This window comes from Balaenoptera musculus, chromosome 2 (genome assembly GCF_009873245.2).
Source record: "Balaenoptera musculus isolate JJ_BM4_2016_0621 chromosome 2, mBalMus1.pri.v3, whole genome shotgun sequence".
NCBI classification, from domain to species: Eukaryota; Metazoa; Chordata; class Mammalia; order Artiodactyla; family Balaenopteridae; genus Balaenoptera; species Balaenoptera musculus.
This window is the reverse complement of record NC_045786.1, coordinates 138,448,745-138,471,837: the sequence shown is the minus strand read 5'-3', so window position 1 is coordinate 138,471,837 and position 23,093 is coordinate 138,448,745. Positions and strand designations below refer to the sequence as shown.

The window sequence follows — 23,093 nt, the reverse complement described above, 5'->3', positions numbered from 1 at the left end:
CTGGTTGATAACCACATAAAATCATAGAAAATAATGACATCTAGTGTCCAAAAGTGTTATTCTTCTTAAACTATGAAGCTGTGATCGGCGAGGCTATGAACATAGACGGAGCAACTTGGAGATAAGCTCACACATCTTTAAGAAGAAATAAAAGGGAAGAAATAAGAACATAATTTTTCCTTTATCCACTAACAACAGATGGGATTTTCCTAGTACCTTCTTTCTCTCAAGGTTGCAATGAAGTCTCAGGGGTTTTTTTTATGTGGAAAGTCAGTGCACAAACTGTTCCAACCTTTCAGAGGTCGCGGCAGGGGCAACCCCAGACTCCAAAAGAACCACACCATCAGTATCAAAACCCAAACAGATGCAACCCAGCATTAACCTGGGGACCAATTTTTTTTTTCAAGCCCCGGGGATAAATTCAATAAATTCTTAGATATCTGGTAAAACAAAGTCACTAGTAACTTCTTCTAAACTAAGTTTCGAAAGTGACTCCATTGATAATATCCTCTCTATTGTTGGGCTTGCAAGTGAGGCTGCTATGTAAAGTTTCCTTTGGAATTTGGACTCACCTCTGCTATCCTTTTCTTCAAGTTCTCCTTTCCCATGTAGGAAGCCTGGAGGGAGATGATATTCTCTTCTTTTTGAATCAAAGTTGTCAGGACACTTTTAAAATTCTGATATTGTTTTAAGAGCTCCAAAACTCTTTCACATTGGTCAAGGCTATGAAAAAAAGTAAAACAGCTAAATTTCTGAAAATAACAAAACCATTCTTTCTCTTTGTAAGTATCCTACAGTAATGACTAATAAGTTATAGAAGGATTTTTCCTCTAGACATGGTTTATAATATTGTTTTACAATTTAACCTAAGAATGATGGCATATATATTTATTTGACAAATGGATGGTATAAATAATCACTGGATTACTATTTTCACCAGGTCGATATTAAAAAGTCACCAGATGTAAGCTCTGGAAAGAAACACAGGATTCGTAACCATAAGGAATCAGCACCTCAATTTCATCATTAACTAAAAGATAACTTGGAAAACAATGCCTCCCCAGCATTATTCTTAGAGATTGCTTCAGTGTTAATTTAATATGATTCAATTATGTCTATTTCAACTCATTCTAGATTTAGCCCTTTAAAAAAAAGTTTAGTACAGACGATGTGGCAGCTAAGACACCTGGTTTCTAGTTATGGTTGGGCACTAATTAGTCATGCGACCTTAGATAAGTTACTTGAGGCTCTTTGGACCTCAGTTCTTTCCTCTGTAAAATCGAAGGGTAGACTAGATCAAATCCACAGAGAGACTTCATCTTGACCACTGTATACTCAGGTTCCAGTAGGAAGCAGGAACTCCACAGATGGAGTCCTGTGGTGAAAGGACCACTGATAGTAAAGTTAAGGGAAACCACCAAGGAGCTGAGACACCCAGAGACTAACCCTTCCAAAAATAGGTACAGCACCTGGGCTCAAGGGGAAAGAGGGAAAGTGTCCTAAGCCAAAGAGGTGTCAGTAGGAGCTGCTGGAACCACTTGCTGAAAAGGGAGGGGGTTAAGACCACCCTGACTTCTCTCTCTTCTTGGTTACTAATCTCATACTAGTACCTCCAACTTCCTAACCCAACTGGAACCCTTGGCTTGGGTGGTACAGCCTGTAGGGGTCAGCCCTCTCAACTACTCCTACCCCCAGGCAGAGAGTAAAGGGAGAAGGCAGGGATGGAGACTCTTCAGCTGAATCGCCAACCAGGACTGATAGGTAAGGGCTGCCACAGAATTAAGAAAACTTCTGAGCCTTGTCCAGGCTCTGTAGGAAAGATGGCAGTAACTGACTGGCAACATCTGCCATTTAAGTGGAGTGTGGTAGGATAAGCCCCCAACTCCCAAAGATGTCCACATCCTAATCCCTGGGTCCTGTGAATATGTTACCTTACATAGGAAAAGGGACTTTACAGATGCAACTAAATTAAGGATCTTAAAATAGAGACATTATCCTGGATTATCTGAATGGGTGCAAGATAATCACAAGGGGCCTTATAAGAGGGAGGCACGAGGGTCAGAGTCTGAAGGAGGTGTGATAACAAAAGCAGAGATGAGACAGAAAGACAGAGAGAGACTGAGATTTGAAGATGCTGCACTGCTGGCCTTAAAGATGGAAGAAGCGGACACAAGCCCAGGAATGGAGTAGGTGGCCTCTAGAAGCTGGAAAAGGCAAGGAAACAGATTTTCTCCCAGAGAGTCCAGAAAGGAATGCAGTTTCATTTTAGGATTTCCAACCTCCAGACTGTAAGATAAGTTTGTGCCGATTTTAAGCCACAACATTTGTGGTCATTTATTACAGGAGCAATAGAAAACTAATATAGGTGGAGCAATAATAATTATAAATACACTATGTATTTGTCTTCCCTCTTAGACAACCTCTTAAAGTCATTTGTCCGTAATCTAGGATTCCAGGTCTTGCCCCAGACGTTGGTCCACTGAGCTTCGAGCGTGAAACCCTTAAGTTGGCCTCTCTTTGAGGCCCATGGGAACGTGTTTTCAACATACAAATTTCAAAAAGTTAATTGTGCCACAGACAATTTTTCAGATTTGGGAGGAATTTTTTTCCTTACCATTCAGTGACTGAAGCTTTTGTATTCTCCCACAAGAGTGCTGTGCCTTGGCACTGTTGACTCAGAGCTTTCTCTCTGCCGTCTTTGAATTGTGGAAGAGAATTCACCATTTCTTGCAAGTGTTTCTTCTCTTCTTCACATTCATCTAGATCCTTATCCAGTCTGAGTAACGATTTTTTCCTTGATTATGAGAGAGAAAAATTTAATGGCCAATTAGGTGATTTGATTCAACACAAATATGGGTAATTTGTGGGAGCACACTAACTTTAATTTGTCCTCATGAGGTTTTTTTTTTTTAATTTATTTATATATGTGTGTGTGTATATATATATATATATATATATATTTTTTTTTTTTTTTTTTTTTTTTTTGGCTGTGTTGGGTCTTCGTTTCTGTGCGAGGGCTTTCTCTAGTTGCAGCAAGCGGGGGCCACTCTTCATTGCGGTGCGCGGGCCTCTCACTATCGCAGCCTCTCTTGTTGCAGAGCACAAGCTCCAGACGCGCAGGCTCAGTAGCTGTGGCTCACGGGCCTAGTTGCTCCGCGGCACGTGGGATCTTCCCAGACCAGAGCTCAAACCCGTGTCCCCTGCATTGGCAGGCAGATTCTCAACCACTGCGCCACCAGGGAAGCCCAGCATGGTAATCTTATCCATCTCATGGCTTTAAACAGCATTCTAAAATGTTGATGACTCTCAGATGTATACCTTGCCCAGACCTCTCTCCTGACATCTGATGCCACCTATTTTTAACAGTCTTATTGACAGTGCTACTTGAACATCCGATAAATATTTTGAACCTATTGTGTCTAAAACTGAGCACACCTGATCTTTCATTCAATGCCTGATAAACTTGTCTTCATCATCCCAGTTAACGGTAACTCCAATCTTTCTTTTATACCCCATGTCCAATGTGTCAACAAACCTTGTGGACTCTACTTTCAAAATACATACAGAATCTTAATATTTTTTGCCACCTCACCACTGTTCCGTGCCACCATCACTCCTCACCTGGATTATTGCTATAGGTCAAACTAGACTTCCTGAGTCTTGCCTTGAGTCTTACAGTCTATTCTCAACACGCCAGCCTGTTACAATGAAAACCAAATCATTTCCCTCTGCTCAGAAGCCTCCAATGACTTCCCATGTCACTCAACAAAGAAACCAAAGTCAACACATGGCCCACAGGTCCCTACAGGAGCTAAGCTCCATCCTGCCCGTGACCCCTGTGACCCCCTCCCTGCTAACCTGCTCACCTCCTCGTCTCTCCTCAAACATGCCAGGCCCAGTCCCACACCTGCCCTTTGTACCTATAGCCCCTCAGCCTGGGAGGCTCTTCCTCCAGGTTGTCACTTGGCTTGTCGCTCATCCCACCTGGCTCACACGTCACCTTCTCTGTAAAACTGTGCCTGCTGACCCTGTGTGAATTGTAACCACCTCTTCCTTCTCTACTTACTCTTTCTCCATGGTCTTTATCACCATCAAACATACTGCATGTCTTCCTCGTCCCACTAGATAATAAGCTCTACCAAGGGTAAGAATTTTTGTCTGTTTTGTTAACTGCTGTATTCCCAGGACCTAAAACAGTGCCTGGCTTATTCTATTAGTAACTCAATTAAAAATTAAAGCAATTTACTATCTATCAAAGTATAGTTTTCATTTATAAATTAATAAGTTAATTTATTCCTAATTATTTATAAATCTATAATAAATGCATTAACAATCAAATTAATAACTAAACCAGTTCCACACCTCATGAAGAACTGGAGCGCTGTTGAAATGGAAGTCCCATTGAGATGGAGCGCTCAGGGAAATTTCAGAGGGAAGAGCTTAATCAGCTAAACAGCCTCAGGAAAGCACTGAGCCTGAGGGATTAGAAGTGGGCAGAAGAGATGGAAAGTGGGCGAGATTTAGAAGGGGGAGGGGGGCTCACAAAAGTGACTCTTTTGCTAACTCTTGCTAACATTTTCATTTTCATTTTCAGGACCTGGAGGCCGACGCTGAATGCCACAATGACAATAGCAGCACTCGTACAGATGGCTGCGAACCTCAGGTAATCCCAGTTCTGCTGAGTCTCCAGAATCAACACTAACCTTAGTCTACCTCTTAAACTTAATCCTGCCGGGAGGAGGGGAGAGGACCAAATAATGAAGGAAGAAGTAGGGACGAGGCGTGGTATGTGCATCTTCCACCACTTGTTCTCTATTATCAAATGTGTAGAGTTTCCCAGGTCTTCCCCCATCAGGAGAACTCCATAATAAATAAACAGCAGCAAAGAGACTTTGAAGCAACTCATGGACTTCACACATATCTTATTGTACTCTTCCTCTGTCCATAAGAATGAAAACTTCAAAGGAAAAAATTATATAACACTTTGTAAAGGCACAATCTCAACAAAAAGAAAGCTTGTTTGAAAAAGCCTACAAAAAAGAATGCTGAACCCTGAATAGAGGGGGATGGCACAGAAGTAGAAAGACACAGGAAACATTTGTTTCACCTAATAGATATTTGGGAAAAGGAAAAAACAGAAAATCGTCATCTTGCATGGAAATGGACGAAAACGATACCTACCGTTGTTTTACAGCTGGAACGGTCGGATCTTTCAGGCCTATTTTGCTGATTTGATTGTGTACATCTTGAATATTTTTCAGGAGTTCATTATTTTTGAAAATACAAGTCTCTAATAACTCATCTTCTTCAGTGAGTTCCTCCTGTCTGCCAGAGCCATGTGTCTCAGATAAGCTTCTGGACAAAGCATTCAGAAGTTTTTCACAGGAGGTGTTTTCACCCTGTTCAGCATCTTTAATGCTTATACCGAGCACCTTCAAACGTTCGTCCAAATGTCTGGCCTTGTCTTTCATCTGATGAATTCTTCCCTCTTTATTTTCCACCGTCAAAGTACTTCTTGGTACCACCTGTGAACCTGAGGCTGAAAGGTCTATAAGAAGCTCACCAGAGAGTTCAGCTCCTCTCAGAGAAGCCAAAAAATCTTCCAGAACTTTGAGGGTATCTTTACTCCTCTGGACTTTGTGGTTCATTTCTTCGAGTTGTGTTCTGTGTTTCAGGATAATATTCTGTGCTGCATGCAGGTCAAGCGGGTTTAATTCCTTTAATGCAAAGTTGCCTGACTGTTCCAAATGATTACATATTTCAATCTGTTTTACTATGGAATCTTGGATATTCTAAAATAAAGGTAAGAAAAGCTGAAAGACTGAGGCAGAAAAAAGAAAAACTGCACAGCAGAAACTAACCTCAAATTATGTCACTAGATTTGATCAAGAAAACTGCTTCTCAGTTTAACCAAGTCTGACAGTTTTGACAGAAGGAACACTTTAATTACAAATGATCAGATGGCCCAGCTGTTTCATTATCTGATACCCTTCCTGATATTTAAATCCCCAAAAGAGGTATATAAATCTATTGATTCAATGAAAATAATTACAGGTTGAACTATTGAGACATCTGTTTATAATTTGAAAAATAAAAAAAATATTTTTAAGATGAGATTTGGAATAAGTAAACTGTAGAATATGACAATTTAAGCATCTTAGTCTAGTACAGAGAGAAAATTAGGATTTCAGTCATTGGAGAAGGCATTCATAAGCAAGCCTTCATTTTTAATTCAAAGAAAATATGTCATTATTTACTCCATGGTACCTATTGATACTTCCAAATTGGCAAGGAATTAAAGAGTTGAGAAATAAATATCAAGTCTAAATTATTGAAGATTTTTCTGCCGTGGCTTATCTTTGAAATAAATACTATGGATGTATAATTTTAAAAAAAGCATAAACGTGTATAAATCTCCGAAGAACTGTTTATTCTATAAATACACTGTGAGAATTTATATTTACCCTCAGGTTTCGATAAATGTCATCAGCATCAGTGAGATTAAATTCTTGAATGGCCATTTCACAGAGGAGCAGGTCTGAGTCACAGAGAAGGAGCAACTCCTTCTCCACAGGTAACACAATATGCAGCGCAGTCTCCAAAGACTCCATTCTGGGTGAAAAATAAATCAGACATGAGGGGAAAACACAGCAGAAAGATATCTTATAAAACATATTAATGCCATTATTTAACCAAGAACAGAAAATAATTATTCAATAAAAATACATACAATGATGTGTATAGATCATCACATTAAAACCCAAACCCAGTGATCCACAATGGCAAAGAATGAGTTGTTTGCTATATCCAAGTACTCTCGATAATTTAACTGATACTGCGCTAAATGGAAAACTGTTGTAAAGCATACTAAGCCTTTCTCTCTCTTTTGAAATACAAAATACTAAATGTAATTGAACCTTGCCTTGATGACAAAGAAATTCATTATGCATACTAATTATTTTATTAGTGGAAATATATTAGGATTCAAAGTCTAGGCCAATAATAAGTTGAAATGTGTGACCCTGGATAAATAACATATAGACTCTGAGCCTCAGTTTCCTCCTATGTAAAATGGGGAGATGTGCTGGGGGTACACATCCTATGTAAAGGGATAACAATAGCACTCTCATTCTAAAAATGAGAAAATCAAGGCCCAGAGAAATTACGTGACGTGGCTAAATTCAGGCTCAAGGGGAGACGGTGGGAAGAGCACGGCCTTCGGAACTCAACAGACTTTAAGTTCCACTTAAGTCTCTGGCCAGTAGTGTGGCTTGGTTATGTGATTTAACCTCCCCCAGCAGCAGTTTCCTCACCAGCTTCTCTTATGGTTGTTGTGACAACTAAATAAAATAACATACTTAGTATAATATTAGCCTCTCTTAAAATTTAGTAAATTTAGTAAACTCATGGTTAATAGATCCCAGCATTATACCTCGTATTAAGAGTCATCTGAAGCTCTCTTTCTTTCTCCTTTAATTTATCTCTTGCCTTAACTAGAAAAGGCTTCCTAATGTCACTTTCCAGCTCTTCTAACTTCAGTGAAGTGACTTCAAACTCTTTCCAGCAAGCATCAGTTTCATTTTTTAAGACCTGGATGAAACATGTAAATTAATTTTTCAATGAATGGGTTAATAGGCACAATTATTCTGTTCTTACAAAATGAGACATTCACAATTGTGGGCACAAACACAAAGTTTCACATGAAAATACATTTGAAAATATATTTTACAAGTAAACTACCCTTCAGAGAGCAATGCTATTAACTGTGCTCTCAGAGAATCCACTGAATGAAATCAAGGGAATCAGCAACATGGCTTTCAAAGGAATCCAAATGCCCTTCCCTGAAGTTAGATACACAGAATACAATTCAGAAAGATACACAGAGATATAAGAACATATTCTATTAGATATTCTATTTTCTCTAGTCTTTTTTTTTCTCCTTAAACTAAAATTGCAATGAACCAAAATCATTTCTATCAAATGAGAAGTGAATAAAATTAATTTATAATTTATAGTTAAACATCTAAAATTCTATACTATTCCAACTCCTTATCTTGGTTCTTTTTTTTTTTAAAAAGGCACTGCTATAGAATCTGAGTGCTCATCAGTATAATTTGTTCTTCACTTTCCCCAAGGATTTGTATAGTTTTTCTAACCAACTTATTATTCAGTCACAGGAGTAAGGTCTCAAGACAGCTTCTTAATTGTGATGAAAACGTGCTACATCCATTACTTGAACAACAGAGATTTTAACACATGAATTTTGCTTATTCAGATGGAAAATAGAGAAGAGCCATTTGGTAGAGTGTGATTCAGGAACTGGCATCATGAAAGGAAGATAACTAGAAAATATGAGAGGGCATTGTAGGAAGCACCCGTGACCTTTTCTCCACCTGATGGGCTTTCTGTAAGGGTTCACTCTAATGCACATCCAAGCATACGACGGTGTTGTACTGCAATGCACAGATTATCTTCAAAATAAGGAAGATACTTATTTGTAGAACTTAACGATTGGTGTGCCCATCACTAGATTGTTTTTTCTGCAGCTCCTGAGTCAAATGCAGTACTCCCTCTGATGGCTCTCCACAAGATCATCCATCACGCACAGAGAAAACTCCGTCCACGACCTCCCCCTTTCTTATTACCCAACATCAGACAGATAATGCGACAATTTGGTTAAGATGATAGATGACTGAAACAAAAATTCGGAGTCGCTGGTTTTTCACATATTGTTAATTTTGGAGCAAACCAGAAGCTGTGTTGGCTGAAATCGCCTTCAAACACATTGTTTCAACCAATTCATCTGAAGCCTTCATCCCCATCCCAAACACAATCTAAACTTCTGCAAGCCACAATACATAGAATATCAAATTAGAGCATGAGCAATAAATTAGCACCCCGAACAAACTCTTTCCTGGGTTTGGGTGTCTTTCTGAAATCCGGTGACAGAGAGTTCTTCAGAAACATCTAGCATGTGAGACCACAACAAAAATGGTGAAGTCTATACTTATGGCGGTATTATTTTCTAATAAAAGATAAAACTCCTCTAGTAATATTTTCAGTATTTACCTGTAGATCTGTCAGTTTATCCTGTAGACAAACACTACTCCTTTCCTTGTCACTAGAGAAATCAGAAATAATCCTGACAATGCTGTTTTGCAGGTGTAGTTCAAGATTGTCTCTGTGTGTATCATACCTGGGAAAAAATTAAATGCAATGTTACTTAATTTTAAAAATAAGACTAAAAAAAATTTTTTTTAATTACTGTCAATTGTCCATGAGGAAATCCCAGAGAATTTCTGCTTAAGTTACTGGATCACATGCAAAAATTATGACTAAAGGAAAATAAAAACTTACTTATTAAAGTACAACGTTTGCACTGATGAAAGATATTTGCTGGATTTTTAGTTGTTTAAAAGAGTTTACCTCTCCTTAACATATACACAATACTATACATAAAATAGATAACCAGCAAGGACCTACTGTATAGCACAGAGAACTATACTCAATATTTTGTAATAATCTATAAGGGAATAGAATCTGAAAAAGGATATATACATACATACATACATCATATATATACATATATATGTGTGTGTGTATGTATAACTGAATCACTTTGCTGTACACCTGAAACTAACACAACATTTTAAATCAACTGTATTTCAATAAAAAAAAAATCTTTTTTTAAAAGTTTACCTCTCTAGTAAACTATTTATAGATGCACTGTGATCCTTTTCATATTTCTCCATAACACCTTCCTCCTGTTGAGGCTTTAACTTGGATTCCAGGCTAAAATCCTTAATCGATTCCATTGCCTAAGCAAATACACAAATAGTAAACATATTATCTTCAATATACTTAATTGTCTGGAAAAGATAAACATTTTGTGATACAAAGGGATATCACTGATTCTTTATACCCCAAACCAGGAGATAATACAATTTATTTAAAGTTTCTCAGCTCAGAGAAAGGTCTTTCCATAGGACAGAGGAGATTTACTAGACTGATTCTCACCTTCTAACTGGTATGTCAGCAGGATAAAGGAGTTCTCCCAGCCCCTAAGTGCTGTTTCTGCCTGTGACCACACAGCCATGGTCCAAGGCAGACAGAAGCCTAGCATGCAGGAGCAGACCTCTGAAAAAAAATACACCTTGTTCCTTCCCTACCCCTTCTGACAGGCAGTCTGGGCTGTGACATACAGCAAATCCCCACTTTCCTAGAATTTAAGAATTTAGAAACTCCAATTCCCAAGGAAAGTAAAAGACATTTTAATGAGAAAAAGACAAATGACAAATGAACTAGTTCATGGCAATGACACTGAAGCATCTGTGCAGTTTAAGCTCAGCCTCTTGTGCTCTCAATAGTAACACGCAGACAGCGTGCATTCATAATGGTTCAAAATGGTCTCTTTTGGAAAGAGCTGCTGGTATCCTCAGAGGAAGATTAAGTGATGCTTGCCATAGCTTTGGTTTGTTGTATTCTAATTCTTTGAAAAGCAATCTTCCTTATATTATTTAAGTGGGAATTCTCAGCTGATGGAAACAATCAGATAATTAAATGCAACACTCAATGAGAAGTGGATTATTGTACACCTGGCTTTTTTCATTGGGTTTACTTCTAAAATACATTATCCAAATTTAACACCTTTTCAGCTGATGGTTGATTGTCTGATTTTGCAGATGGCACCTCGCTGAGGGCGTTCCTTCCTCCATTCTCAGATGTGTCTGAGGTACCCCTAGGAAGGAATCAAAATTGCATATTAAAATACAGGGAGAAAAACAAAGCCTAAAAGAGAATGAATAATACTCAGTGTCATTTGATTTCGAGAGAGGGTTTATCTCATTTCTCCCTGACATGCAGCTATTCTTACGAGGCACTAACTTGTTTTTCGACGTGCCTCCCACCGTGGGTTGCAGTGTCATGTGAATCTCGGAAGCACATTTCCGAAGCCTTTCTATCTTCTGTTCGTAATCTTTCAGCGCTCTCCTCACTTCTTGCTGACTCTTCTGTGAAGTCAGCTCTTCACACAACTCCCGCAGGACATCCATGTGGTGATCAAGCTGGTACAGGCTGCCTTCCTCTGAAAAGCAGGCCTGATTGAGGAAATAAAGCAGGAAGTGTGTTTCAAATGAGTTTACATGATTAGTCCATGAGGATTAGAAACTAACACATGTGTGTGACTTTAACAACACTTTCAATTGATACAGCCACTATGGAGAACAGTATGGAGGTTCCTTAAAAAACTAAAAATAGAACTACCATACGATCCAGCAATCCCACTACTGGGCATATACCCTGAGAAAACCATAATTCAAAAAGAGTCATGTACCACAATGTTCATTGCAGCACTATTTACGACAGCCAGGACATGGAAGCAACCTAAGTGTCCATCGACAAATGAATGGATAAAGAAGATGTGGCACATATATACAATGGAATATTACTCAGCCATAAACAGAAACGAAATTGAGTTATCTGTAGTGAGGTGGATGGACCTAGAGTCTGTCATACAGAGTGAAGTAAGTCAGAAAGAGAAAAACAAATACCGTATGCTAACACATATATATGGAAACCAAAAAAAAAGAAAAAGGTTCTGAAAAACCTAGGGGCAGGACAGGAATAAAGATGCAGACATAGAGAATGGACTTGAGGACACAGGGAGGGGGAAGGGTAAGCTGGGACAAAGTGAGAGAGTGGCATGGACATATATACACTACCAAATGTAAAACAGATAGCTAGCGGGAAGCAGCTGCATAGCACAGGGAGATCAGTTCGGTGCTTTGTGACCACCTAGAGGGGTGGGATAGGGAGGGTGGGAGGGAGATGCAAGAGGGAGGAGATATGGGGATATATGTATATGTATAGGTGATTCACTTTGTTATAAAGCAGAAACTAACGTACCATTGTAAAGCAATTATACTCCAATAAAGATGTTTTTAAAAAAAGGAAAAAAAACAAAAACAAGAAAAACCCCAACACTTTCTTTTATAAGCCCGTCCACTGTGTGCCTGGTGTGGGAATGGGCACTGGAAACAAAGACGAGCAGTCAGCCCTAAAGGGATTCGCCGCAGCCCAGTGATGTAGTGAAGGAAACCAGAACACGTCAACCCAACGTATGCCTCTTTGATGTGAAAATTATTTTTTTAAATTGAAGCACGGTTGATTTACAATGTTGTGTTAGTTTCTGCTGTATAGCCAAGTGATTCAGTTAAACATATATATACATTCTTTTTCATATTCTTTTCCATTATGGTTTAGGACGTGAAAATAATTTTGAACTGAAGGCAATTAAGAAGCAGTAAACACAGAGGGAATTCCCTGGCAGTCCAGTGGTTAGGACTTGGCGCTTTCACTGCTGGGTCCCAGGTTCAATCCCTGGTCAGGGAACTAAGATCCCGCAAGCCACGCAGCATGGCCAAAAAAAAGAAAAACGAAACAGAAAAGGTTTCCCCTTTTCTGCCTAAAAACAAGAAATAAAGTTTCTTTTACTGGAGACAGAGTTTCTATCAGCCCAGAGATGGGACCAAAAGAATCTGCAAACAAACCCTGTACCCTAACCCTTACCTTCCTAGTTCCTTCTTCACCTTTTTACTACCCCTAGCCCAAACTCCTTTGTCTTGCCAATTCTTCACAAATGTATTGTTTCTTTGTCTAAAAGGTATAAAAGATTCCTGCTCTGGTCACTTCTTTGGGTCATCATGCTCTTGTGAAGGCTCCCATGTGCATCTAAAAAGTGCTCTGACAGGGCCACTACCTGCCTTAAGGAGTCAGAGAAAGCCTCCTTCACATGGAGGAGCCATCTGAGCTAGAGGTGGAAAGAACACGTACAAGTCCTTCCAAGTAAAAGGGGAGAGAGGTCATGCCTAGCGGAAGGAGCAGCCGAGAAAAGAAAAGCTCCAGAAGTTCTGAAAGGACATGGCTGGAGGGGTGCTGAAGGCGTGTCCTGGGGCCACACGTGAAGGGCCTTATGTGGCCTTCTGAGGCGTTTGGAGATGTCCCGGGAGTAATGGTGAACCAGTGACATAAGATTTGTGGTTCAAAGGGATCACTCTGGTGATGGGGCTGGAAGACAGTGCAACCACCATCATACTGAGAAAATGACCCCAGGTTAAGGGAAGTGGCAACGCTGGTGGAAAGGAAGGAAAAGAAGCAGCTCTTCTGAAGAGTAACAGATGGGAGCTGGCAACCGACTACACTAAGGCTGAGTGAGAAGGAAAGGGGGAGGGGGGAGGGAGTTCTGAGATGGCAATGCCTTTCATAACCAGGATACATAAGAGGAAGAAAAGTTCAAGAGGAGATATTATTGGTTGGTTTTGGACATGCTGAAGTGGAGATCTCTGGGGAACACTGGTGATATCTACTTCTTGGTTAGAAACACAACCTGGAGCTCAGGGGAAAGGACTAGGCGGGAGACAATGAGAGGTGCTATCATTGTAGAGAGGGCAGTTAAAACGCCCAAGTGCATACAACTACCTGGAGCAAGCATGAAATTGGCCAAAAACTGAGACCCCAAAACTAAGACATCAGGGTAACACAATAAAAAAGGAAAATTAGTGAAGGACACTAAAAAGAAGGTCTCCCCCCAAAATAATAAAATAAGAAAAAGCAAGAGAGATTGGTATCGAGAGAGCCACAGCAGTAGAAAGTTTAAAAGAAATGAAAAGAGGGGTCAGGACTGTCAAATATGCAGAAGCAATCAAACAGGATGAGGACCAAAAAGAGACCATTAGATTTGCCCTGGCTGGTTTATATCCTGATTTGGTATCTTTCACAAAACCCGTGTTTCTGAGGACACCGTCCTTACAAAAGTAACTATGGGAACTTCAATAGCAGGTGACACATCTTGTAACCAGAGTCTCAGGACAGGGGCCACTGAGATATATAAAGAAGAAATATTAACTCAATTCTGAATTTTTCTCACTTCCAAAAAACAAGAAGCACGGCCTTTAGTTAGAGCTTGGACTGCAGAAGCGATGATCCCCAGGGGACAAAAGGGCTGAAGTAATTTTCAGAGCAGATTTAACCCTAGCCAAGGGCATACTAAACCATTTAAGATAAACCCCACAATGATAACAAAATTTGAATGGGAACAGGTTTTTACCTCATGTTCCTTGATGAGACCCTTGGTCCTTCCTCTGCGAATTAGTTTCTTTTCTTTATTTATTTGTTTTTCGAGTTTTGCAATATTGTCACTAAGTTTTTCTTTTTCAATGTCTATTTTTAGTTGTTGAATATACAAAGACATTTCATGATGAAGCGACTGCCAAGAAAAAAAAAAAACCAAAGGCACATATTAACCATAATAGGATATACTGAAAAGATTTCCATTAGAAACACAAAAATATTTGTTGTAACAAAGGATAGAAACAGAGCTCATGTGAACTTGTGATTCATCCATGTATCTTTGGGGAGGATGTTTTAAAATATACCAGAAACATATTTTTTTTTCTTTCTAATAACTAAAAATGTGTTTTAGCTGTGAAAGACACTGTTAGAATTAAAAGACAAGCTGCAGACTGGGAGAAAATATTACAAAACACATATCTGAGCCTATGGAGAAATATCAAGTAACTACAATGTGTAGCCTGAATGGGATTCCAGAACAGATGTAAAAGGACATTAGGGGAAAACTGTGGAAATATGAATAAAGTATAAACTTCAGTTAATAATCTATCAATATTAGTCCTTTAATTGTGACAAAGGTACCATATTAATGTAAGATGTTAATAACAGGGGAAACTGGTCATGGGTATATTGGAACTCTCTGTATTACCTTTGTAATAATTTTGTAAATCTAAAATTGTTCTAAAAGTTTATTTTAAAATGTGTTTTAAGAAGGCCTTTAACAGTAGATATTCAATTATATTACCTTATTCTCTCTCTCTCTCCCCATATATTCACACACACACATGCACACACTTAATACTAAATACCATTTACTAAACACAATCTCTGTGGTAGGTGCTTTATATAAATCCTTGCCAACAATCCTGTCAAGTAGGTGGAATTATTCCCATCTTATCACTGAAGCTCCCAGTAAGCAACTTGCCCAAGGTCATAGCTGCTGGATCCAGGTCTGTTAGCCACCAAAGCCTATACCTACTTTCTATCAAACTCTATATGTTTATATGTGTCAATAAGTTGTCTTAGTCAGGATCCAACCAGGAAACCAGAAAACATTAAATATTTAACTCAGAGGGAATTAAATGCAGGGAATCGATTATAAGAGATGAAAGCCAAAGAGGGGACGGTAAGGTAATACAGAGATTGGCATCGGCAGAAAGCTGCTACCACCCTAGGCTGGAGGCTTCAGCAGAGCCCAGGCAGAATGGTCACCCATCAGAAGCTGCATCCATGGAACCTGCAGCCAGGGGGAGACACAGCTGCCAGAGACACTGTGCAAGAGAGAAAGGGAAAGAAAGCCATTGGACTCTTCCTTTTCCACCTTCCAATCACCCTTTAATCTCCAAACACTGCTGTCATTGGATGAACACAGACAGAAGCCAGCTGATGCCGGGCCTGAGAACCACAGCCTACAGTGATCAGCCCTCCGTGATACGGGGCAGACAAGGGACCACCAAAGATGACTCTGATGACAAACAGGTCCAGGGTCAGATCTATAAGCATAAGCTCCAGACACATATGCACGTTCTTACCTCCCACTTGGCACAGATATCTCTACTCTTTTCTTCCAAAGACAGCTTTACATCCTCAGTTACATTATTTTTCAATTCTTCAACAGCTTTCAAATACTTGGCCAGACTTTTAGTATTAAAAATTATTAGTGCTTCCTAAAAATAAAACCACAAACAAGAACATGAAAGCCTTATTCTACTGCCACGTCCTCAAAGCTAATTTAACAGGTAGAATTTTAGAGTCTTTAACATGTAGAACCAGGAAAGGACTCCATGAAGACTATTTGAAGATTTAGGGGAGACTTCTCTTTGTAGATTGAGGTTGATCTCCCTTTTGTATCCCTTGAATTCTTTTGAAAAGAATTGCAAAATATTCATTATTCAAATGTAGTTACACATTTGAGGCCAGGATAAAGACTTCCTTAAGATATTCAACATGGTTTTTGGTACCCCTTTGATAAATATTTAAAAGGCTTACTGAAAGGCTTATTATGAGCCACTGGCAAAGTATCCTCTAAAATTCTTAAGTATTGAGCAGACGACCACACTTCATAAGTAATACAATATTAAGAGTATACCAGCTTGTATTAGAGATCAGTGTTGCAATAAGATACAATTTATAGTAGGGTTAAGATAGCAAATATTTAATACTGTGCATAAGCATTTTATACTGCAAGGAGGCAACATCCCCTTATCATGGACTTCAAAGTTTTGCCCAGGGCCAACCATAATCGCAGTCCCATCCCAGGGAAGGAACAGCAGGAGATGGGGATGGGGTCTGCCTTCCCAGGAATGTGTTCGTCCCTTACTTCACACTTACCTACTCTTATAGAATATTACCTGGCAATACTCTATAAGAACAGAAACCTGGCTTAGGTAACTACCAAATGACAGAACAAAAATAGTCTGGGGTCTGTGAAAGGGCAGAAAAATCTATAAGAAGATGAAAGTAATTGTGGGGGAGAAAGCAATTAAGCAGGGTGGGAAGTCATTCATATACTTATTACATATTTATTATGGGTCTCCTGCAGAAAAGGTACAACCTGAGCGCCCAGGAACCTCCTTCCAAAGCCTCTGTGAGGATTGCTAGATTTACGGCCAGGGAAGACATGCTAGCCCTGTGTGCAGGAAGGGGGTTCCTACCACCCATGTGTCCCAGGAGTCCCAGGGGGTCTCAGGGCAGTACCTGGCAGGGCAGGGATTCTGCTTCTGCTGTGAAAATGGATCTACTTCACTAAATGCCAGAGACAAAAGGGTGGAAATCCCTGGCCTCAGATTCCAAAAGGAAGATGGTCAGGGAGAGGAAAATGGTGCAAAAACTGACACTGTAACTCCTCTCTCTGGTAGAGGAGGGGCCTGCGGCCTCTGCTTTTTCTTTTTCTTCCCTCTTTCCTCAGCTGACCGTATCTGTCCTTTTGAAATTCAGCCTAGTGATTACTTAAAAGAACAACTGACTCTTAAGTTTAGTTCAGCACTCTCAGCATATGGGAGTAGAAGAGGGGAAAAAAGACAGTGGGAATTGGTCAAAGCTGGTGGCCGGCAAGGTGCAAGCAGCATAAGATGGCTGTGGGAAAAGCAATGCTGAAATACCTGATATTAGGGTCCAATACGGTTAACAGTCCAGAAAGCCAGAAGAGGGTTGAGCCCAGACAAGAGAAGGAGACCACAAGGAGAATGAAGAGAGGCTCCTGTAGGAGCTCCTTTTCCTGAAAAAACTGTGCACAGTAGCGCTGGCAGTATTGCTTTACTTCATCTTTTTTTTTAAAATTGAAGTATAGTTAATTTACAATGCTGTGTTAGTTTCAAGTGTACAGCAAAGTAATATACATATATATATATTCTTTTTCAGATTCTTTTCCATTATAGGTTATTACAAGGTATTGAGTAGAATTCCCTGTGCTATACAATAGGACCTTGTTGATTATTTTATATATACTTAATGTGTATATGTTAATCCCAAATTCCTAATTTATCTCCCCCCCCCATACCCCACCACTATCCCCTTTGGTAACCATAGTTTGTTTTCTATGTCTGTTAGTCTATTACTGTTCTGGATTTACTTCATCTTTATCTCCCCCAAAATGCCTAGCTCATTTTAAATGTTCAATAAACTTGTTAAATGCTGAATAAATGAATGAAGGAAAGAACACATATTTCTCTACCTGTCCAACCTCCAAGGGTAGAGACCTTGTTTTACTCTTATTTCATATCCCCAAGTACCTCCAGTGTTAGTTAATAGTGAGTCTGCTTTGGACACATCTTTTTTTTTTTTAAAGTATAATTGATTTACAATATTATATTAATTTCAGGTATACAACATAATGATTTGATGCTTTTATGGATTATACTCCATTTAAAGTTATAAAATAATAGCTATATTTTCTGTGCTGTACAATATATCCTTGGAGCTTATTTATTTTATACACAGTAGTTTGTACCTCTTGATTTCAATACATCTTAAGCTGCCTATCAGACCATGAAAAGTCAACCTAAAACTGTCTCCATACAAAACACTATTGGATCTTTAACTGCTGATAAGCATATGTTCATAAGTAGCTTTTACCAAAGCATTTTAATAATAAAGGTTTTATTTTACATTTGGGGAATTTTAACCACTCAAAGTTTCTTCACATACCTTATTTTCATTTATTGGCAGCTGGATAAGACTAGAATTATTATGTCCATTTTATTTGATTAAAAAAGCCAGAGAAATTAGATTCTTGCTCAATGTCATAGAAGTCAGCCATGCTTTTTACACTATACCACTGAGTTCATTCATACAGTAAAATGTGAATTAAAAAAAATCTTCGTTTGAATGTTTATTTTTAAGAGTTTCTGGGGAACAATGTATAAAACTTGGAAATTTTTTAAAGTTACAATAACTTTGTTATAATTACAGTGATGGAACCATCTTGATTTCAAATGAGGTAGATTTATATCTACTAATGATAAATGTCCTACATTTGATGGTTGAAAGAGCCGCACCTTGTATTTTGAAATTAGTCCTCTCTGGCTCTCTCTTTGGCCAAGTGATTGTTCAGCCCTTGTAATGTATGATTCAAGTTCCTTCTGTGATTCTTCCACCTTCAGCCTGACATCCAGGTCTGGGGAAACATCAGTTGAGTTCTTCAACACTGCTACTAATTTTACCATATTGATCTGTGATGACAAAAAATTCTCAACTTAACACTTAGCCCAACTTCTTAGAAAACTCATAAGTTAATAAATATTTTCTTTGAGTAGCAACTCATATTTTCCCACTAGACATAAGAACATCCTATTTATTATACTGATATTTTCCAACATGCTCGAAATAATAAAGAAATAAAATATAAGGCAAAATTAATATTTCATAAAACATTTCCAAACTACAAGGCAATCCCCCCCTCTTCCCTGCCCTCTCACTGACCACTCAGTTTTAAAGACTAAATTTACTAAATAGGGAATATTAAAGAGAGACCTGGACTTTCTCTTTAGCTTCTTGAATCTTTGCTTGAAGCCCAGCTGTGATCACATACTGAAGAGACTCCTGGCTTGAAACATTTTGCACATCCATTTGTAAAGTGTCTTCAGTTCTAGACACAAGCTCTTCATACATAGAGCCTTTGGCAATAAGATGCTATTAAAACAAATTAAAGTGAGATCACAATAAATATTCGGATTATGTTAAACATTAACCCTAACAATCTCATCAGGAAATCATAAAAAGTTAACTATTAATCCAAAATGAGGCAAATTTATAGTCTAAAAAATGTTATTTTAAACATTCATTTTGAAATTTTATATTTATAATCAGATTCTGAGCAACAGTCTTTTATAGATTTTTTTAATATAATAAGCACTTCAATAAAATAAAGACTAGAAGAAATACAGAAATACTAGAAGGTAGTAATAAACCTTAAAAAGAGATTGTTGTAAGTCTAATCAGTCAGAAGGGAGTTCAATAAATGTTATTGGAGAAAATGGCTATTGGAAAACATCTTTTTAGAACCATGCTTTATACAACATACCAAAAATAAATTTCAGATGAATTAGAAAATTATATACAAAATATGAAGCTAGAAAAGAAGAAATTATCCATGAAAATGGATCTGCTCCCTGGGTGCAGAGGGCCTTTTTAGGCATAAGAGACAGAAATGACTAAATAAATACAAAAATTTTCTATGTGAAATAAAACAAACAACTTAAAAGTCAACAACTTGGTAAAAATATATGCCACACAAATGAAAATGGGTCATGATTCAGAGAGCTTATAAATTCAGTAAGAAAAATACTAAGATCCCAAAGATAATTCAGAAAATACAAAAACAGATATAATTCACAGAAACAAATGGCTAATGAATATATGAAAGACAGTTCAATCTTACATGTAATCAAATAAGTGCAAATTAAAATAATGAGTTACCACTTTTCAGTTATCAAATTAACAAAAAAAATTTTTAATTACAACTCAGAGGTGGCATGGGTATGATAAAATAGAAATTATATTGTGTGATATCAACTATGTAAATGTTGATCTTATCTATCTTAGAGCAGTGGAACTATGGTGATTTTTATTTTCCTCTTTATACTTTTAGACATTATTTAAATGTTCTAAAGTTAGCTCATTCATTTGTAACTTCAATTTTTTCTATTTTGAATCATAAAAGTAACAAAAGCTCCTGTCAAAAACTCAAAGAATGGAGAGGTATACAGCACATAAAGAAAAAGTTCCTCTTCTTCCCCATCCCTCCCTTAACTGTCATTTAATCAATCATGCACACATTCATTTAAAAAATATTTACTTTATATCTACTAGGTACCAGGAAATGTACTAAGAGCTGGGCATAATGCAGGATCAAGATACACAGAGTTAGCTATTTGTATATGCTTATAGATATTTTTCTATAGATATAAATGCATAAAGTTTAAAAAAGCAACTGTTTTTAAAAATACTGAAAGGATCACATCACCCATACTGCTCAGCAACTTGCATTTCTTACTTTACAATATATCTTGATCCAACAAAGATCTACTTAATTTCTTCTTAACGGAAGTATACTTCAGCTTGTTTGTGTTTTCACTGTTTATAACAGGGATCATTGTTATAGCTTTGAAATATTTTTTTAATATTGAATTTCTCATTTCTTACTCATTTATTTCACGAAAATAAATTCCAGATACAGCAAATAAATAAATACAAAAATAAAATTAGAAAAGCACTGGCAGATGGCACAGGTAAGTTTATATAATATTTTCAAAGCAATAAAAAGTATTACTCTTATAAACAATGAAAACACAAAATGCTACATATACACCTTTCAGAAACGTAGATTTAAAAGAATTACACAAATGTTCCTTTATCCCAAGAACCTTCCATCTGGTTGTAACTTATGACATGCTCTGTAAATTTTATAGCTGAGCTGGAACTCAGTAAAACCTCAACTGTAACTTCTTTCCAGGGAGAACTGAGCGATATTAAAATACACTGTTGCCTCATTGCTTTTCAATGAGTCCACTGCCTGAGAATAAAGACAGAACAGAGTTTTAACAACATTCAGCCCCTCCCTGCAACAGGTAAGGAAGGGAAAGCTTAATAAGGGGTTGATCTTTCAAAGCATAGGTTGTATAATCTCTTACATTAGCACTGCACTGAGCTATAGGAGACTGAACTCACTCATCTCATTGCCCTCTGATACAAGAGAATATTTTAATCTCCATCCTGTAGCTGGGAAAATTAGTTCAAGAATTTAAAATCCTAAGGTATTATTAGTCTTCAAATCTATCCTCTGTCTTCAAGCAAAATCACAGCAAATGATCCAGGGTTGAGATTCCACGCCATTTTTTAAAAACCCCAACAAAGAAAATTCTAACAGTAGTCTTATTACTGTTTCCTTTAAAACTTTTTATCTTAATACATAAGCCTACAACCATAAAAGCTGTCTTTTTAATACTTTTTCCACTCATACCTGCAAAGATTCTTCCACTGAGGTATCTACATCACCTTGCTGTCTCAGAAGATCCAAAACAGATGTGGTTTCCACCTCCCAGATTTCCACTTGTCCAACCAGTTTTTCAACCTCTCCAGCCACTTTCAGTGTCCCTGTAAATTCTTCATTTTCTTTTTCATGTTCTTCCCCAGCCTACAACATTCAAAATTATCACTATGAAAATGGTAACATTTACATTATAATTTTCAATTTAAAAAAGTTATATCCCTATAGCGAATTAATTGAACAATGAAAACCTCAAAAACAATGGCTGTTTTTTAAACTCAATGTTTTAATATTATCTTTATAAAGTTTAGTTAAAATGCATACTAAACTATCATGCCAAAACAAATAAAAAAATAAAAACAAGTGCTAAGTCAACATATTTTAATGATTTAAGATCTACTTTTTGGACAATGATAACAATACTTTATGATAGCATATATAGCTTTATTTTTTTTTATTAATTTTATCGGAGTATAGTTGCTTTACAATGTTGTGTTAGTTTCTGCTGTACAGCAAAATGAATCAGTTACACATATATCCCCTCTTTTTTGGATTTCCTTCCCATTTAGGTCACCACGGTGCATTAAGTATAGAGTTCCTTGTGCTATACAGTATGTTCTCATTAGTTATCTAAGCATATATCACTTTAAAAATTAAAAGATTTGTTCACAAAAATTTTCTTCAGAATGATATCATCCCTATCAGTTAGTTACTGTTATCTCCATTTTACAGATAAGAAGATTAGAGCTTAGAAAATTAGGGTATTGACTCTATAAACACATTTCTAAAACTTGTATACAATTTAATTAAATACAGCTATTAGCAATAGTAGTTGTGAAACATCAGAATCAAATTTCAACAAAATTAAGCCTTTTCCCATTAATAATCTCTCAATATCCTACAGGTTGATATGCTACAGCTTTACATGACAGACACATTCTTAAAGTTGTTTTCAATCAGATCATATTTTAAATGTATGAGAAAAATATTCTATATTCTTCTATTCTAAAAGCATATTGCACAAATTCAGATTTTTCAATATCTTCTATGATTATGTCTTTTCACGGTGGGAAAACATGGGCACTCCATCATGGCAACTGGCCAAAGCCAGTTAAAAATTACTTTCTTGGGCTTCCCTGGTGGCGCAGTGGTTGAGAATCTGCCTGCCAATGCAGGGGACACGGGTTCGAGCCCTGGTCTGGGAAGATACCACATGCCGCGGAGCGACTGGGCCCGTGAGCCACAACTACTGAGCCTGCGCATCTGGAGCCTGTGCTCCGCAACAAGAGAGGCCGCGATAGTGAGAGGCCCGTGCACTGCGATGAAGAGTGGCCCCCGCTTGCCGCAACTGGAGAAAGCCCTTGCACAGAAACGAAGACCCAACACAGCCAAAAATAAATAAATTAATTAATTAAAAAAAAAATTTACTTTCTTTAAAACTATATAAGTTACTATTCTGAAGGAGGCACACTTCCAAAAT

General features: G+C 37.7%; 1 protein-coding gene across 7 annotated transcripts in view; it reads right to left on the bottom strand.

The window, feature by feature from the left end:
* SYNE2 (spectrin repeat containing nuclear envelope protein 2) overlaps positions 1–23,093 on the bottom strand; it is a 313,385-nt gene that overhangs the window by 176,988 nt on the left and 113,304 nt on the right. For all 7 annotated transcript variants that reach the window (XM_036839615.1, XM_036839636.1, XM_036839653.1 and 4 more), the window contains 14 exons: positions 21,587–21,760; positions 19,099–19,257; positions 18,624–18,797; positions 15,660–15,794; positions 14,105–14,263; positions 10,885–11,096; positions 10,648–10,738; positions 9,700–9,818; positions 9,070–9,196; positions 7,433–7,590; positions 6,465–6,612; positions 5,182–5,792; positions 2,615–2,794; positions 573–723 (listed from right to left, as the gene is read on the bottom strand). In XM_036839615.1, coding sequence (XP_036695510.1) covers positions 573–723; positions 2,615–2,794; positions 5,182–5,792; positions 6,465–6,612; positions 7,433–7,590; positions 9,070–9,196; positions 9,700–9,818; positions 10,648–10,738; positions 10,885–11,096; positions 14,105–14,263; positions 15,660–15,794; positions 18,624–18,797; positions 19,099–19,257; positions 21,587–21,760 — 2,598 coding nt within the window. The remainder of the gene's footprint in view (positions 1–572; positions 724–2,614; positions 2,795–5,181; positions 5,793–6,464; positions 6,613–7,432; positions 7,591–9,069; positions 9,197–9,699; positions 9,819–10,647; positions 10,739–10,884; positions 11,097–14,104; positions 14,264–15,659; positions 15,795–18,623; positions 18,798–19,098; positions 19,258–21,586; positions 21,761–23,093) is intronic.